Source organism: Equus asinus, chromosome 2, assembly GCF_041296235.1.
Source record: "Equus asinus isolate D_3611 breed Donkey chromosome 2, EquAss-T2T_v2, whole genome shotgun sequence".
In the NCBI taxonomy this organism is placed as follows: Eukaryota; Metazoa; Chordata; class Mammalia; order Perissodactyla; family Equidae; genus Equus; species Equus asinus.
In genome coordinates this window covers 152,246,902-152,263,764 of record NC_091791.1, presented here as the reverse complement: position 1 = coordinate 152,263,764, position 16,863 = coordinate 152,246,902, and the positions used below count along the sequence as shown (strand labels likewise).

General features: G+C 49.0%; 1 protein-coding gene across 6 annotated transcripts in view; it reads right to left on the bottom strand.

The window, feature by feature from the left end:
* The window catches only part of FRMD5 (FERM domain containing 5), a 300,073-nt gene that overhangs the window by 2,515 nt on the left and 280,695 nt on the right, over positions 1-16,863 (bottom strand). For 2 of the 6 annotated variants that reach the window (XM_014847088.3, XM_070502427.1), the window contains exons 8-14: positions 15,737-15,825; positions 12,427-12,490; positions 11,738-11,829; positions 9,075-9,149; positions 8,436-8,504; positions 7,382-7,488; positions 836-1,179 (exon numbers count right to left, since the gene is read on the bottom strand). In XM_014847088.3, the coding sequence (XP_014702574.2) occupies positions 836-1,179; positions 7,382-7,488; positions 8,436-8,504; positions 9,075-9,149; positions 11,738-11,829; positions 12,427-12,490; positions 15,737-15,825 (840 nt within the window). Of the gene's footprint in view, positions 1-21; positions 1,180-7,381; positions 7,489-8,435; positions 8,505-9,074; positions 9,150-11,737; positions 11,830-12,426; positions 12,491-15,736; positions 15,826-16,863 lie in introns of those variants that run through there. The other 4 variants (XM_014847086.3, XM_070502435.1, XM_044765006.2 and 1 more) reach the window with 3 other exon arrangements.

Sequence of the window (16,863 nt, the reverse complement as noted above, 5' to 3'; positions counted from 1 at the left end):
AATCCAACTCAGACCATCATAAGAAGCAAGTGTCCATTTAATCATTCTACATGGATGTTTACTTTTTTAAAAGCTCTGTCCGGCAAGAAAACCTAGATAGTCCCCATTGTCCAGACTCCTAGCGTGTCTCATGAGGCTGCAGTGATGAGCCTGCTAGAACCCAGTAGGAAAGCTCCTGCAGAACACAGAAGACAACAGCTCTCTAGTCTTCAACTAGTGTCTTATCTGCTAGGTGACACTACTGTGATAATCAGTAATAGTAAAATAAATAATTATTTGATACTTTCAAAATAATACACATCTATGAAAAATCAAAATTCAAAAACCAAAAATTATCCTGCAAATTGGGAAGATGAGAAACAGAGTCGCCAAGCCTTTCTTGAAAGAACCTCTGAAGGAAATGAGTTTTCCCAGTTTGTTTAGAGAGGGCATGAGCCTATCCCTTTCTTCTTCTGGGAAACGACCCTCCTAGGCTGTGGACTTTGAGTCATGAGAGGAGGACTTGGTACATGTGCCGATGGTTCCGCGATGGGTCCCATTGCTGGGAATGGGTAGCCGGGCTCCTTGGTCCAGCTGGCTAGTTATTAGGAGTCATGCCTTCTCAGGTGTCAATGAGCAGGCTCACCACTGAGCGGATTTTGCAGGCAAACCATCGCCTGAGGGGACAAAAGTATTGATAGTGGAATTGTTCAAACTCGGGGGTCTGGCGGATATCGCGGAAAAAGGCAATGTCAAGGTCAGACTCAGTAAGGATGATCAGGAGGAGGAGCAAAACAAAGAGGAGTCCCATGGTCACAAGGAGCAAACGGAGGACACTTAAAACAAATTTATTCACCTGTTCCTCCTCTGGCCTGCTGTGCCCCTGACACAGGGCCCTCAGCTCTCCCCCAAGGGCCTCCACCTCTGCAGCAGTTGGGGTGCTGGCTTCAGACTCCTTCTCCTCCTCGATGCTGCAGGTGGCCCCATTGATCTGCCGGGAAAGCAGCATCAGCTCCAGGCTGTGCTCAGCCACGGGGGTGGGCAGCACACTGTCTGCAGGGCTGTAGGCCTCGTCTGCAATCACGGCGACTCGCTCATTGCTGTCTGCCCGGCTGCTTCTCACGTGAGGCAGGAAGGTGTCCCCGTGGGAGGAGGAACGCACCGGGGTGGAATGCGCACTGTCCCGTAGTGACTCGAGGCCTGGAAAGGCAAAAGGAGCACGAGTAGGCTTTCTGTGTCCCAGTGCACACTCTGCTGTCAGGTGGAGGCAGCACCCATTCTGTTTTATTTCGTCACTAAAGTCTTAAGAGGAAGCCCCTCTGCACACTCCATGTGACCAGCAGTGGTGGCCTCTGCAGCAGTCTGTCTTAGTGTATCAAGAATAGGACAAGAGAAGCAGCAGAAATCAAGAGTGGCCATGGGGTTTGTTTTTACTTGTGGTTTTGGCCAGATTTGTTAAAGATTCTGCCTTTCCTACTTTTGGTGTCCTGGACCTGGTAAGCCCCAATTTGAAAGAGAATCTGAACCGCAGACTATCTCTGATCCAGAGCTAGGGCCCCGGTTCAGGGAGCTGAAGTCCTTGGGCTGAGGGCCTTGAGAGGCAAGAACGGGGAGCAGGAGACTGTTTTGCCTAACTGGACCCCATCAATACTGATTCTGGAGCTGAGTGTCCTTTTAACAGCCCAGCACACAGCTCCATGAGGTCACGAGGTCATCTTTTGGATTTCTGCAGTTGCTGTCAGTCTCCTCAGCCTCCCAGTTCTAGCTGTCCTGAGCTTGTGGGATGTGAAAACCCTGTCTGCTCTTCCTAAGTGCCCTCTGATGGAGAAGGGGGGTAGCCCCTTGCCAGCTGCCTCTCTTTTCACCTTAGAATGAGCTGGGTCCAGAAAAGGCTGATGCCCTGTCTTTAGACACCCCAGAGTGCAGAGTGGTCTCTGAGAAGATCTTGTTGGGTGAGGGGGATTCTCTTAAATTTCTTAGGAGAAAGGCTCTTCTGGTCCCTAAAACTACCCATTATCTCTTCACTTTCTCAGATGGAACATTTCTCTCTTTCCAGGACTCAAGCTCTGGTAGGGAAAAACAGAAGCTGGCTACTCCCTCAACCAGACAGCAGCCACCCAGGCCAGAGGAGGTGGGCTCAGAGTCACTGAGCGTGGCCCACATCACAGTGCTCCCAAGAAAATGGCTTCTTGTTTCAGGTTCAATGTCTGCATTTTCCAGTCCCGCCCATCATAGTGGTCCCAGAGTGGCTCTCCCAGCCTTTGTGGCCTATGACAGAGAAGCCAGTCCCCTTCTGTTGTTCTGAAGTCCACCCTGACTGCCCCAGACTGAACCAGATTCCCAGCTAGGTAAAGGTTTGACCTAACCAGAGCTGAGGGAGTTTTCCAGTTCAGGGCTAGCTTCAGAAGCCCACAGGTCTATTTTAAAAGGTGTCAGTGACCTTTCGGAAATAGCGTGTTGCATCTTCCTTGGCTCCCCTGTGGCACAGCCATTTGTACCCAGGCAGCCTGCCTGCTCAGCCTGCTGGGGCCTGTCTCAGCATAGGCACAGTTAAGGATTCTCCAGAGGAACGAATCCTGGAATTTCGGTTATGAAGGAGTGGTGGGGGTGAGGGCAATGGCAGCCCCCTACTACTCAGCTGTACTCCTCATCACCTCAGTATTAGTATACTTGCCACAGCTCTCAGCTTCTGCTTCCAGAAACTCCTCATGGTCCTAGTCATATTTTGTTTGTCCCTATGCTAAAATCTTAAATTTGTATAAAGTGTTAAACTTTTTAAAGCACTTTCATTTTCCCTTTCAACAACTCCATGAAGTAGTGAGGGCGAGAGGTTACAGAGGTTGGTTGGTAATGGCAAAGGCAAGGACAGAATTCAAGCCTCTTTCTATTTCATGATGCTAACGGTCATGTAGTTGGATTCTGGGGAGTGGAACAAGGGGCCAGGATGAATTAAGTCAACAGCCTGCACCTGCCTTAGATTTAGGTCCCAAATGCCCAAAAAACTGTTGTGAAATAACATGAAATTAAGAGCCTGTGCCTTGTTCCAGAGCTCTTGATGCTACTGATTTCTTTTTTACCCAGTGTTCCTCCCTTATTCCCCCATCTACACGTGCAGCTTGAGGCATACGTACGTGGAGGTGTGTAACAGGTCCCTGAGAAAGCAGGAACCTTCAGGCCCTGATCACACAGGTTGCTGGCTCAGCTCCTTTCCCAACCACTCCTCCAGTCCCCTTTTCTCTGGAACCTCAACCACCCCTGCAGAGGGCACCTCACACCCTTTCAAGAGGCTGTCCCCTCACAAGGAAGCTGATTGCCAGATCTTCCAAAGCATGACCAGCTTAGTTGCCAGAAGGCACTTCAATGCAAGCTTAGCTTCACCTGCAATTCAGCCCTAAGCTTGCTAGGGAAGGAGCGAGGCAAAGGCTGTGACATCAGAGAGAACAAATCAGAGGGACACCAGAAGCCATATTATATTGAGTTGTTGGAGCTCTCAGTAAACAAGATAATGGATATGTATGCATTTCTAGTGGTGTGCCTGACAAACAAAATTATTCAGTAAATGTTAGTCTTTTGTTCCCTCAAGAGACCTCACCTAGAAGGTTATCATTCCTATGTCGGGTCAGTCCTGTACAGAACTTCAGGTTTTACTAGAAACCACCACCCACCTCACCCCTTCATCAAACCTGTTATTCTGGGATGGATGGGGTGGGTGCGGTGGTGGGATCAGGGTGAGGGGCATAGCAAAACACAAGAGTGTCTTTTTACCTTGGAGGTGCTCCAGCTGATTGCCTTGCCCAGAGGTGGCTCCCAGTGGGCTGGGGTGCACAGTGGTCAGGAGCCTACCCTGGAGCCGGGGCCCCATCCTCAGGATGCGCACACTTAGGGGCCGAAGGCAGTGATTAGTCAACCGTAGCTGAACGCGGACTCTGGTGTGAATCTTAATCAGGCTCTTCCCCATGGTGACCCAGGAAGGCAGATACTTCTTCAGTGGAAACCAGCTGATCTCCTCATGGAAACCAGCCAGGTAGGGGAGATACAGAGGGAAAGGACGGAAAACCAACTCAGGAGAAAGAGTTTTTGCTGATCCACACCATGGCAGCCCCTTTGCAGTGCCTCCTATGCTGGAGAGAAATGTCAGCTCTGCGAGCCTCAGAGCAGGCAGAGCTGCTGGGAAGGAGTGGCTCTGAGAGGCCAACGTTATCAGGGGACTGGATTCAGTCTGAAGCACTTAGAGCCATAAAAAGTAATGCTTCCCTAGCTGGTAGCTGTCTCCCAGAGGCCCGTATAAGGGCCCCAGACCTCTTAGGGGGTGAGGGAGAGGGCAGGGAACAATCCCGGAGAGTAGGGGGAATTGGGACTGTCCCAGAAAATCCAGGATGTGAAGTTAGAGACAGTGGGCTTTGGGCTGGGTGGCTCTGGGGCTGGAAATGGGCTGTAGCCCAGCCACCACTGGGCTCTACACTATTTGGCGCCCTGCTGCTGAGTGGTGCCCCACAGGGCACAGTGGGTGAAAGGAACCGACATTCCTGAGCTCATGCTCATGCCTGTGCCAATAACGTGTTATCTTGGCATCCCTGAGAGCAGGGGACAGGGCCAACCAGTGCACAGTCATCTTTTTAAGGGTCCCAGTTCATTGGGATTACATGGTTTCATTCAAACAGTAATGTTATGTTAATGTCTTTGCAGTTTTTCCCATTGCTTTTGGAGATAGCAAACAACGCTCTCCCCCTAGAAACGGCAAATGGTTTCTATGATGTTAATTTATGGGCCATATGGACTACAGGAAAGACAATCTCTGATGAGCATGAGCCAATTTCAAATGTCCATAACTTCCTGGGAGTTTTGGTGGTTTGTGCCTTTGTTCTGAGGCCACCATCACATCCCCCTCAGCCTGGCTGGGATGGACAGTGCGAGTCAGTTGTGTTAGGTGCTTTACAGGCAAAACTCCATCTCTCAAGATGGTGCAGCTGAACTTTCACCTCCTGAAATAATCCGTTTATTTCCCCAGGCTTGATAATCCCTGCACTGATAGAGCTACTTAACTGCTAAGAAATCTTATCTTTTCCATAGCTGAACCAGATGTCCATCTGCCTCTCCTCACCCTGAGCCTGTCAGCTTCATTCCTGCTGGGGCAGTTCTTAGCTGCTTCTACCTGTGCCCTCCTGAGTCTAATGGGCCCTGGGCTGAGGGCCATGGCTGGGGATGAAGGCTGTGCTTGTCTGCAGGCAGCCTTGGGCATGGGGTATGAGGAGCAGGTTGGCTTGGGGAGTAGCAAGTGGGAGCCTGCTGTGCTATAATCTGCCAAGAGTGAAGTTCCGTGAGGCTGAGATTTTGAGGACGTGCCCTCGGCCTAAGAATCTGTGCTCTAATCTTTTCCGCAGTGGCCTCTCCCCACTGCACCCTCCCCTGACATTTTGCAAGCAAGGGTGACTATTTTGGATGTTGAGGAGCCTACTGCTGGTGCAACGGGAGAAGATAGGTTCTGGGAGGAGGAGGCTGGAGGCACAGCCAAGCTGGTTGGGAACTGAGGCAGCCTCACAGCTTGTCTTGGGGGAGCAGGAGGACAGTTCACTCCGCCTCTGAGTTGTTACGCTAACCCTGCTTGGCAGCAACTCCATATGAGTTGTATCCCGACACAGACAGCCTCAGTCTTCCCTCTTCTGGGAATGCTGGTTTTACTGGATATTCTTCCGTATGCCAGTGAGCAGAAATGCATGAGGTTCCTCTCCTATTTGATACCTGCCTTAGTGCCAGCTTCCCCCAAAGGGTGGCTGTTCTCTGGGAGGACAGCAGACTCGACTATCTGCAGGAGCCTTGGGATGAGCCTGGTGGCTTCAGCCTCAGGATGGATGGGAAGAAGGGCCACAGAGAGGGGAGAAAGTTACGTTTCCTCAAAAGAGGAGAAGAAATTCATTCCACTTTCCTGAGAGGAACACCCCAAAAGAAGAGGGACAGCGAGAGCTGTGCTCAGTTCTCCCGCTCAGCCTAAGACAGGAGGAAAAACCAGGAGGCTGTCTCATGATGGTCAGACCTCAGTAATTCCATACCTTGCATAGCGATTATACTTGGTAGTTTATAAGCACCATCCCACACCTACATCCTACTCTACAGTGGGGGAAACAAACTGAGAGAGGTTAAGCAACCTGCCCAGAAAGTGCGTAGCAGAGCTCTGATCTGAACCTCACCTTTGACTTCCTGACCAGGGCTCTTTGCACTATGCTTGCTGCCTGCCCAGTAAATACTTTAATCTCTTTAAAATATTTCTGCATACATTAGGTTCCTCACAACCCATGGGGCAGGCAAGGAAGATGTCCCTGCTTTACAAATGGAGCAACTAAGATACTCAAATAATTAAGGCACTTGATGGTGGTTGCCTAGCCAGGATTCTCACCCCCTTGACTGTAGTTATATACCATACTCAGGTGGTGCAGAGTCAGTGACACATCCTAAAATCCTAAACGCACCCCAGAGATCCTCCCAGGGGAGCAGCAGAGCGGTGTCCTTCCTAATCTGAGCTGTTCTTCATTTTCATTAACAAGCAGCATCCCCACAGAAAGGGCAAAGGGCCTTCCCTCCCCAGCCTCCAGGACAGAAACAGGTGTGAAGCAATCCTACTGCTGTTTCCTGCTGCTTGAGATCTTCGTGGTCCTACAAAAACATCATCTCTGGGAATGAAAGCATTCAGGTCACACCTGTATCCAGCCTGCAGGGCAAGCTGGGTCAGTGACAACAGCTGGAGGGCAATATTCCAAGAGTCTCCTGCCAGTATTAACTACCCAGAGACTGGAGAGGTATTGGCCTCTGCCGCTGGGCTGTCTAGTTCAGTGAAGATACCCAGACTTTGTCTCTCTTGCCATCTCCACCAATGGGAAGGAAGAGTAGAGAGACATGGGGCATGTTGGATTGCCTGAGACAATGTAAAGAATTCCTATAGCAAGAGGACAGATTTCTACAACTGAAGTAGAAGGTGGTGGCAGCTATTGGGATGCTTCAGAACCGAGAGTTTTCATTTCTCGGTTAACTGCCTCAGCCACCCTGATCCTTTAAGCTGTGGAGATTGGTCAGATCTGGAAAACAAGTGAAAAGCCTCTTGATGGAAAGCAATTTTAGAACTGCATGGAACCTGGTAGAGTCCTCATACACCGTCTCCCAAAGGTCTACCCCAATACTCAGATCTATAACCCCCTCCTGGACAACAGCTCTCGGCAAGGCTGGATGAGATTCCCCTTCACCTGACACCCAGCTGGTGTTCCCATGTACTGGGTGAAACCTTCTCCCTACCATTGGAGAAACTTGCTGCCATCTCTAATGCAAATTCACTTCTTTTCAAGGTCCCTGAGAGGAACTGGTCCAAGTCACGACTTGGAGGAACTCCGTGGTCATCTCCAGAGCTCAGGCTCACCTTCCATGATGGAGATGTGAACAGCTCTTCTCCGAGTCCTGGGGACACTGCTCAGCCTTGGGCCATGGGTTATGGAGGGACAGCTGCGGCTGGGAACCATGCCTGCTCTGAGGTTAAAGAAAAAGAGAAATCTGTTAACTCATTGCATGTGACCACAGTCATGTGGTCAGAGCTCAGAGTTGAGGGGCGGCTACTGGAATGGCCTGGCTGTATTAAGTTTTGTTTTTTTAAATCTTTAATACCTGCTTTTTGTCTTTAGTCCCTGGATCCCAGTGAGAGGCACTGCTTCAAACTGGTACACCTCCTTACAGCCCAGACCCACTTGAACTTTTCTTTAGTGTGGCACTGGTGCCACTGGTCTCTGGGCAGGATTGTCAGGGAGTAGGGCCCAGGATAAGCAGTACTCCTGAACATATTTCTGAAGACCCATATGGAGCCTCCCCTGACTTCCAACAAAGGCTGCTGGTGGAAGGGGGCTCTGTGTGAAGGGGCAGGCAGTAATGCTCCCATTCCCAGAGGTCAGACTGGTTGGCAAACCCTTGCCCTCTTGGCCAATCATATTCTTTCTGGGTCTTATCAGGTTCTAGGAGATGGGTTTCTGGAAATGCATAATTTACAGTTATATATGAAGCACGGATCCCAAAACTGTATTTGACCTAGTGTGACAGGGCTGTGAGGCTATCCCTGGCTTCCTGTAATGGACTAATTCAAGAACCAATGAAATCTTGCTGCTTGGACATGTCCTCCATGGTCTATGACCAATTTCAGGACTTGAGAGGACAGGAGAGAATTACCTAGGAAGGTGGCTCCTGGGTCTGATGTACTGTCTGCAGTTAGCCTGCCCTCCCTCGTTCTCCATCAAGGCTCAGGGATATCAGCATCAGACTTCCCCACACCTTGAGCCGAGATGGGTCTCTTCACCCACTTCCGTCTTCTCCTTCCCCTTTTGGGAGTCTTTGTGGCCAGAATTGACACGGTACTCAAACTGCTGGCTCTTTTGAGGTTCCGGGATCTGAGCTGGAGTTGGTTTTGGGGGAAGCCCCTGGCAGCCTACCTGTGTATTTCTGGTGGCTCTCGTTTGATCTTGGCACTCGATTCCATTACTTCCTTTGCAACTCGGCCACTATAAGTAGTATAATAAAACAAGCAGCAAGAAATGAGACAGTGTTCCAGGACTGGACTCCTCTCCAAGGTCTCAGATTCTTTGGCTGAATCGGGAAATGGCCTCTTTGGCCTACCCCTTCCCAATGTTTAAGTCACTGAGAAGGGCTTGCTTGCTGGGCTAAGAGTTCTAAGATGTCCTGACAGCTTATCTTAGAGAGCTCTCTATCTCTGGAGTCTTTGAGATCTTCCATTCTCATTTAGGAACGATTCCTCATTGTCCAGCATGTTCCAAAAATATTGCAAAAGAAGAGAAATCTTTAGATAGACATGAAAAAAATGACTGTTACAGTTCTTATTTTGCTCTGTTGTAAGGGAAGTTGGAGGAGATACGCATTTTAAACCCTACAGACCAAACAGCTGCAGAGAAGGAAAGAAATAGTCAAAGGCTTAGGAGAATTGGATGGAAACCTCAGGCTTTTCTGTAGGCTCCCAGTTTCTTTGTTCTCAAGGATAAGGACCACTGAGCCACTGTTCTCCAGAGAAGGGTCTGAAAATAGGTCCATAACGGTTACTTACTGTCACTATTTACCTGTATCGGAACCGGCTCCCTTTAAAGAATAAATTGCTGCTGGACACTGTGCGGACTTGGCTTGACTTCTCCAGCCTGCAGCAAGGCAAAGTCCAGTGTGACAGATGGCCTGCAACTGCCTCACAGGCCAAGGCAGCGCATTCCCAGCTCCTTCCGAAGGCTACTTGAGGAATCCCTTCAGGGAAAGGCCCCTCACAGCCCCGCTTGTCTCTGACTTTCCTTTAGGACCCAAGGGCTGTGCTCCCGGCCTCAGTGCTGGGGACAGTCATGTTGAAACCCACTTTCGTGTCAGGAGAGTGAGGCTCTCCAAGAGTGCTTCATGGGATTCACCAGGGGAACTGAGGGAATAAATGTTAGGGAAGATGCTCTGGGGGAATAAGAGAATGCCACCCACTGAGTCTCAGCCAGGCCACTTATTAGCAGTGTGACCTTCGGCAAATTTCCTTTCCTCTCCTAGCCTCAGTCTTCTTATTCATAAAATGATGGAGCTACGACTACTTGACCTCAGGAGTCCCTTCCAGTCCTAGTATTTGATGATTCACGTCCACCTCTGGGTAATTGTGGGTGGAGAAGAAAGGAGGGGCTGCTTTTCCTAGTCCATCTCCCTCTTGGAGAGTCCTACAGTATATTATCATATTAAAGGCTCTGAGAAGTCCTGAAATGAAGAAACTAGCTTAACTTTAATAAAAGTTCCATCATTTATTTGAATTTGGAACCATTCCCCCTACCCCAGAATGCCTATTAACATCACTTTCAAGGCTGTAGACAGCTGATGTGGAGACCCTGGAAGGCCATGGGCACTGTGAAATATCCTCTTGGGTGACCTCTCTGATCCCATAGCTCTCTCACACTTAGAAAAGGAAGCTGGGGCAGAACTGTCCAGAGTGAAGTCTCCCAAGACCCGACTCAGCCAACCATGCTCTGGGTGCCTCTACTGCTAACCCAGCTGGAACGGGTCTGGGTCTGAAGCCTTTGTCATGAGTGGGCACTGACTATGGAGGGAGCTGTCCCGCAATCCATGAATAACAGTTGCCAGGAGACACCATCCCCACCTGTCTCAGGGCTCTGTGAGGATCTGAGCCTACTTGCCCTCCTGCCCAAGCATATTCTTGAGTCTGACCCGCTCCCTTCAAAGCACTGGGCCAAAGGCAGGGCCAGGGACCTGCACGTGACAGATGCTCAGAGTGAGGCCAAAGTGGCCGCTGCTATAGACTTGGCAAAACTGGGGATCTGACCTAGGCTAGAAGCTTTTAACACTTAATTAGAACATTAAGTAATCAATGGAAAACAGTGAAAAATGACCTTGGTTTCCAGTGTAGGTGTTGACGGGGCTAGCTAAGTGTGGAGATCTGTTAATGGGAAGACTCAGAAACAGTTTGGTCACAGTTCAGTAGCACAGTTCTGTTCCCATGATACAGATGGAAAAACAAAGGCCTTCAGAAATGGTGCTGAAAGTTTCTTGGCTTTCCTTGGAGAGCCAGGGACTGAACAGGAGGGAAATTTGATCATGCAAAAGTCTCTTCTGAGTGTCTTCTTCATAAGAAGAAAGAAGCCCACTCACATTAGAATTCAGGCTGCCCATTCAGTTCATCCCTGATGCTGGTATGAAATGCATAGAAATTATTAAGCAATTCGGGAAGCCTGCCCAAGAAACGGCTTGTGGGCTGTGGCCCTAGTAACGAGGAGGAGACCAATTCTGCATCCCATAGCAGCCAGCGGGTCGCAGAGTCTGCTCACTGGGGAGGAGCGTGGTGACCACCCCTCAGCCCAGAGCAATTCTGTTCTCTCCAGGATCCTTCAGGGGCGGAATATACCAGACACTCTGTCTTCTGTTGTCCCGATTAAGATACAGCTTATTAAAGCATAAGTCATTGCATTCTATTTTTAAAACAAGACCAAGGGTTTTACTGAAACATACTTTATCTGGCATCACCCCAGTTTCTTGATGGCTATTTCTTTACTCCCTAATGCTTTTATAACCACTTTCTTAATCAAAGAAAACTGAGCACAAAAGCTTCATGTACTTTACAAAACGTTTTGGTAAGCAAACTTCTTGCCTTTGGCTGAAAGCTGGCTTCTCAGTAACAGACAAGTTCTTGCCCCCTCCAACTACCCCACCCTAGGCTCCTGGGCAGTTGGCCTGTTATTGGCAACACCTCTGGCAGTGACACACCAGGAAGCACTGGTATCAACCCCAGCTCAGCACTAGGCCATCTGCTGGGGAGTGGGCCCCATGTCTCTCTAAGGCTTAGGGAGCTGCTCCAGGCTGTGCCTCCTCCTTCACGGAGCTGCTGTATTCTGGGCCTCCCAGGGCTCTGAATGGCTCCACAGAACCAACTTACTTCAAGTCAGGCACCCATGGGCTTTTTCTGGCCCAAGCCTTACCCTGAAAAGACCCAAAACTGCTTTGCCACATGGGGCTGTCCAAGAACCTCGAAAGGCAGACCACTTGGGCAATTCTGCTGAGATGCATTCCCAGACCTCAGCTCTGTCCCTCCAGGGGGTACAGACAGATGCCCGGAAAGGGGTCTGAGTTTCATAAGGAAGCCCAGCCTTGTCATCTCATTTCTCCTTTCTCAGTTTCCTGTCCATCATTCCTCTAAAAGTAGCTTTTATGACTCTGGCTCTGATAAAGGCAGTCCCCGTCACATATGTCCACTCACTTGTAGAAGGCTTGGTTCTCGATTCCACATTTCCAGAGGTGCTTGCAGGCTTCTGGAGTTGGAGCAAAATATGTGAGAATAATTTTCTTTTCCTACAAAAAATCCCACATAGAAATAGCTGAGTGTAAATGGACAAGTGAAGGGTGACGTAGGCCAGGACACTGACCTCTAAGCTGTCTGAGGGCTCCCCATGACTCCTGGGGGAGGCTTCAGATGGGGCAGGGGCTGCCTGGCAGCTGGCTAGTTGGAAGGGAAGACAAGGCCGACAGGACCCACTGGGGCCGAGCTCAGTTCAGCGTATAAGTTCACACACAGCAGGTCCAATCAAAGTAAGTCTCAGCTGGCACAAGTTGAACCAAGAGAGCCTTCACCAGAGAAAGTGGCACTCTCATCTGGAATTTTCTTCTTTATTTTTTTTGTATTTATCATCTTTTTGGAATTTTCAAATGGAAGCAAAAGAATCTTTGACTGCAGCTCCTGGAGGTATGGAACTTCTGGGTGTCACCAGCCTCCCTGAGGAAGTCCTGTGCTCCAGAGCCTAGCCACTTCCCCATCCGTTACCTCCAGGTCTTGGCTTAGCATGCAGGTGGCTTAGCTCTACCTGGATGGACCACTTTGGTTCAGCCCTGGCCATCAGGAACCAACCCAGTGGCCCAGCCCTCCCTGAAGAGAAGGAAGTCAGCACTCACCTCTTTCTGACTTACGTATAAATAGAAAGTCTTTCCTTCAAATTTCAGCTTGGTCACCTCATTCCTAGAAGCACAAAGAGAGCACCTGTCACCTTGCTGTGGGCTGCTTGTTCAAAGCTAAGTCTTGTAGATGCACAGCCCACCCCGACTGGAAGGGGCTCCAGGCACAGACACAGTTTTAGCCAAAATTAGAACTGAAACAAGACAGCAGCGCAGTAGCCTTAGAGAACAGTTGTTGGAACAGTTCAATCCACAAGTTTTCTGGTCAATCACACTATAATAATAGGGTGATAGGATTTCGGGCTCATCAACAGTGGCTGTAAAGGGAAACATTTGCATGGAGAGTGAGTCTAGCTAGAGTGGTCCTGGCCATTTCACGATTTGGTTCATAACACAGGTGCATATCTAGATGGGACTGTCAAACGTAAGATGCCACAGGTAGCTGATGAGGCCAAAGTTCAAGATACAGCAAATAATGAAAACAATGCAACCAGGTTCTGAGGGAGTTGAGTCTTTCAAGTGACTGTGCCACTGGATGGAAAATGCAGTTTAATGCAGACAATGTCAAACGATCTCAAGGGGTGGGGTGGGGTGGGTGGGGCAACATACCAAAGAGAGAGAACAGATTACATGGAACAGTCATGCAGCGTACTGACCAGGAAAGGGGCTTAGGGGTTTTTGTAGAAAAATCCTTGAAGCCACCAGCCCAGTGAATGGCTGCAGTAAAAGAGGCAAACAGGATACTGGGGTACGTCACCCGCGGGACAGACACAAATCAGAAGAAGTGACATGGTTACTGTACATGGCACGGCTTAGACCTCACCTCCACATACTGCTCTCAGCCTTGGTTACACTTACAAAATGTAAAAGTGACTGGGGTTTTAGGTGGATGTCCCTGAGAGCCAGAGAACTAGGCTTCAGCATTGGTCACTCCTCACTTCCCTTCCAATTGCCTGACACAGCTGCCCTCTGGAGCCCAAAGGCCCTCCCACTTCACTGGCAGCAGAGTCTTTATTTTTCTACCCATGTGGGATCCCCAAAGAGGTCTGACCGTGCATATCGGCCTCTACTTGACTTCTTCCTCTCTGCAATTTCTAGGGAGATTTCCTTAATATCCTAGGAAGTAGCAGAAAGGTGGTGAGAACCACACACCTAATTTACTGCTGGACAGAAGAACATCCCTTGTTCCCTGGAAATCATGGCTGGGTCAGGATGAGAGTTCGCAACTGCTGACCACTAGTTTTGAGCTAATACAAGCCACGTGGTATTCCTTCCCTGTTTGATTCCCTCCCAATCCATCTCTCTCATACACAGCATTCAATAAATATCAATTGATTAATATACAAACAAGCACACACATCATCTAGGCTTCAACAAGCAAGATAGGAAAATAAGGAGTTTTCTATTGGAAGTGAGATTGGGTTTATATCTATTATTTTAAAGTCAAGACAGTGAAGAGGAGACTTCCTGAAAAGTGGGATGGGAGATAGGCCATAGGTTGAAAAGGGTCTAGCAGAACGGGGTGAGCATTAGGGCTTCTGGAGGGGTAGGGACACTTTAAGGACGGTAACAGCTGTGTCCTACTTGTTTCTAGCTAAACATGCCCCCTACCAGGGATGAAATGAGACAACTATCCTGGTTAGAGTGTGGCTCAGGATCCAGGCCCTCTAAGGAACATCAGACACTCCAGCTGTATCCAGGCAGCGAGTGCTCCTCACTGGGAGAGTGGTGGCCTGACTCTGCTCATTGTCTTTTAACGAAAAGTATCTTGGGGGCCAGCTTGGTGGCGCAGTGGTTAAGTTCGCACGTTCTGCTTTGGCAGCCCGGGGTTTGCCGGTTCGGATCCTGGGTGTGGACTTACACACTGCTTGTTAAGCCACGCTGTGGCAGGCGTCCCACATATAAAGTAGGGGAAGATGGGCATGGATGTTAGCTCAGGGCCAGTCTTCCTCAGCAAAAAGAGGAGGATTGGTAGCAGATGTTAGCTCAGGGCTAATCTCCCTCAAAAAAAAGAAAAGAAAAGAAAAGAATTTTGTTGGACAGGAGACCCCAAACTCTTACATCTTCACCCATAGAGTGCAGTGAGTGGCCTAGCAAATGGGGGTGTTGAAGTGTACACTGTTTCCTCCATTGCAGCAGGCTGCCTTGTGAATGGCTGTTTTTCTGGGGGTGGCACCTGGTTGGGCACATCTGAGGAGCAGTGTCACTAGCACTCTGGTTGACCATCATATTGCCACTTTTCACAAGAGCAGTAAGCGTTGGAAAGGTGGTTTTTGTGCACAAGCTCAGCAGGGGAGCCGAGGAGGACATGGGAGGATAGACGCCCTTCAGTACCCCCAGCAGGAAGCTTGCCAGGAAGCAGTTCTGTCCTCAGATTCCCCATTAGCTCTTCTGGAGAAGGCAAAGGAACCATGACAGGAGCAGGTTTCTCAGCTGAGCTCTGCTGAGCCAAGGAAATCCACTTGTCCAAGTCCATGGGAGGAGTTTGCCACCTTAGACTTCGCAGTCTAAGGCCCAAGAAGGCACAGAAATCACAGGGGCATAGTAGAATATGCAACATGTTCTGATGAGGCCAGAAAAAGGGTCTCCAGCAGAGACAAATGTCCATCAACAAACCAGAGTCTGTAGCGCATCAGCACCCAGAGCCATGCAGAACACACCCCAGACAGATGGGGCGGAGAGGAAGCAGTTCAGAGTAGCTTCAGTTGAGGCAGTGGCTCTTGCCTACTAGAAATGGGAGTGGGAGAGGGAATAAAGAGTGGGGATGTGACTCCTGGAGGTTGAGGACACCTAAGCTCCAAAGAGGAATGGGAGAGAGACGGAGCAGCTTCTGTGCTCTTGGAGGCAGTGTCCATGGTGGTGGGCTGGCCCGAGGAGGGTGTTTTGCCAGAGCAACAAGGTAACTTATATCTGCCTCAGGGGTCACTGTGAACACCTCCTTTGTTAGGAGACTGGATAAAGGAGTAAGCATTCATGCAGATGCTATGGCCCTCAGTGGGGGACAGTCCTGAGGACTCAGTTCTCATGGGAACTTTGCTTCCCTAACATTGGCTCCAGCCCCAGGCTGCTAGAAATCAACTTCCCACACCTTCCTCTCTCTGGAGAGGCTGTTGGCTCTCAGGAACACCCCTCTGGAAGAATAGGATCCCTAGGAAGAGACCACTACCTTCATCAGATACCATAATGGATGCAAGGCTTTAGAGAGGGCTCAGAACCATAACTACCCAATCACAGACAAAGGACACGGGAACCACAGCCCTCCCCAGTGGGTGAGGTATAAAAAGCCTGTTTTGGAAATGAAGATACTCACCATTTAATGAAGTGGACCCTCTTATTTCCTTGCAGAACAACAAATCCAAAAGGAGTGAAGGCCAGAAATGCAGCATTTCCTGACACATCCTGCAACACAAGACTTCTCATCAGGGTGATGCAGGCATAGAAGTGAAAGCGTGAGAAACACAGTTGTTCATCGCTGATACAGGGTTAATACCTGGTAGTAGGTCACAGAGGGAAGAGCATAGCCTTTGGAAGAAACAAGCAAATTACTTACCTTAGCCTCAGTGGCCTTAACTGTAAGTTGTAGATTATAATTTCATCAATTTTAGAAGGCTGTTATGAACATCCAAAGAGAATGGCAAACCCTCACACATTGCTGGTGGAATTATAAAATGGGGCAATCACTTTGGAAAACAATTTGGAAGTTCTTCAAATTGTTAAACACAAAGCTACCATATGACCCAGCAATTCTACTCCCAGGTATGTTCCCAAGAGAACTGAAAACATAAGTTCAATGTTCATAGCGAGATTATTCCTAACAGTCAAAAAGTGGAAACAGTCCAAATGTCCATCAGCTGATAAATGAATAAACAAAATGTGGTACATCCATACAGTGGAATACGATTCTGCAGTAAAAAGGAGTAAAGTACTGATGCACGCTACAACACGGACGAACCTCAAAATCATGCTAAGTAAGCCTCCAGTGACAAAAGATCACATGTTGTATGATTCCATTTATATGGCACGTTCAGAACAGGTAAACCCATAGAGACAAAAAGATTACTGGTTGGCAGGGGCTGTGGGGAAGGGGTGATGGGGAGTGACAGCTAATAGGGTTTCTTTTTTGGGGTGACGAAAATGTTCTAAAATTAGATAGTGGTGATCACTCAATGAATATACTAAAAAATACTGAGTTACACACTTTAAAAGTATGATTTTTTAATGTGTGAACTGTATCTCAAAAAAGCTGTTAGAGAGAGAATGGCTGTTATCATTTGCATGATGGCCCTACACACTGGGCTCGCTCAGGAAGGTTTAGCTGAAGAAAAGAAGCAACCAGTCAATTGGAACAGCCATCGGCAGCCCTACGGTGCCTGAACCAACACAGAGGCCTCCTAGTCACCTGTCACCATCAGTTTGTAAAGACCAGGCTTGAAGTTC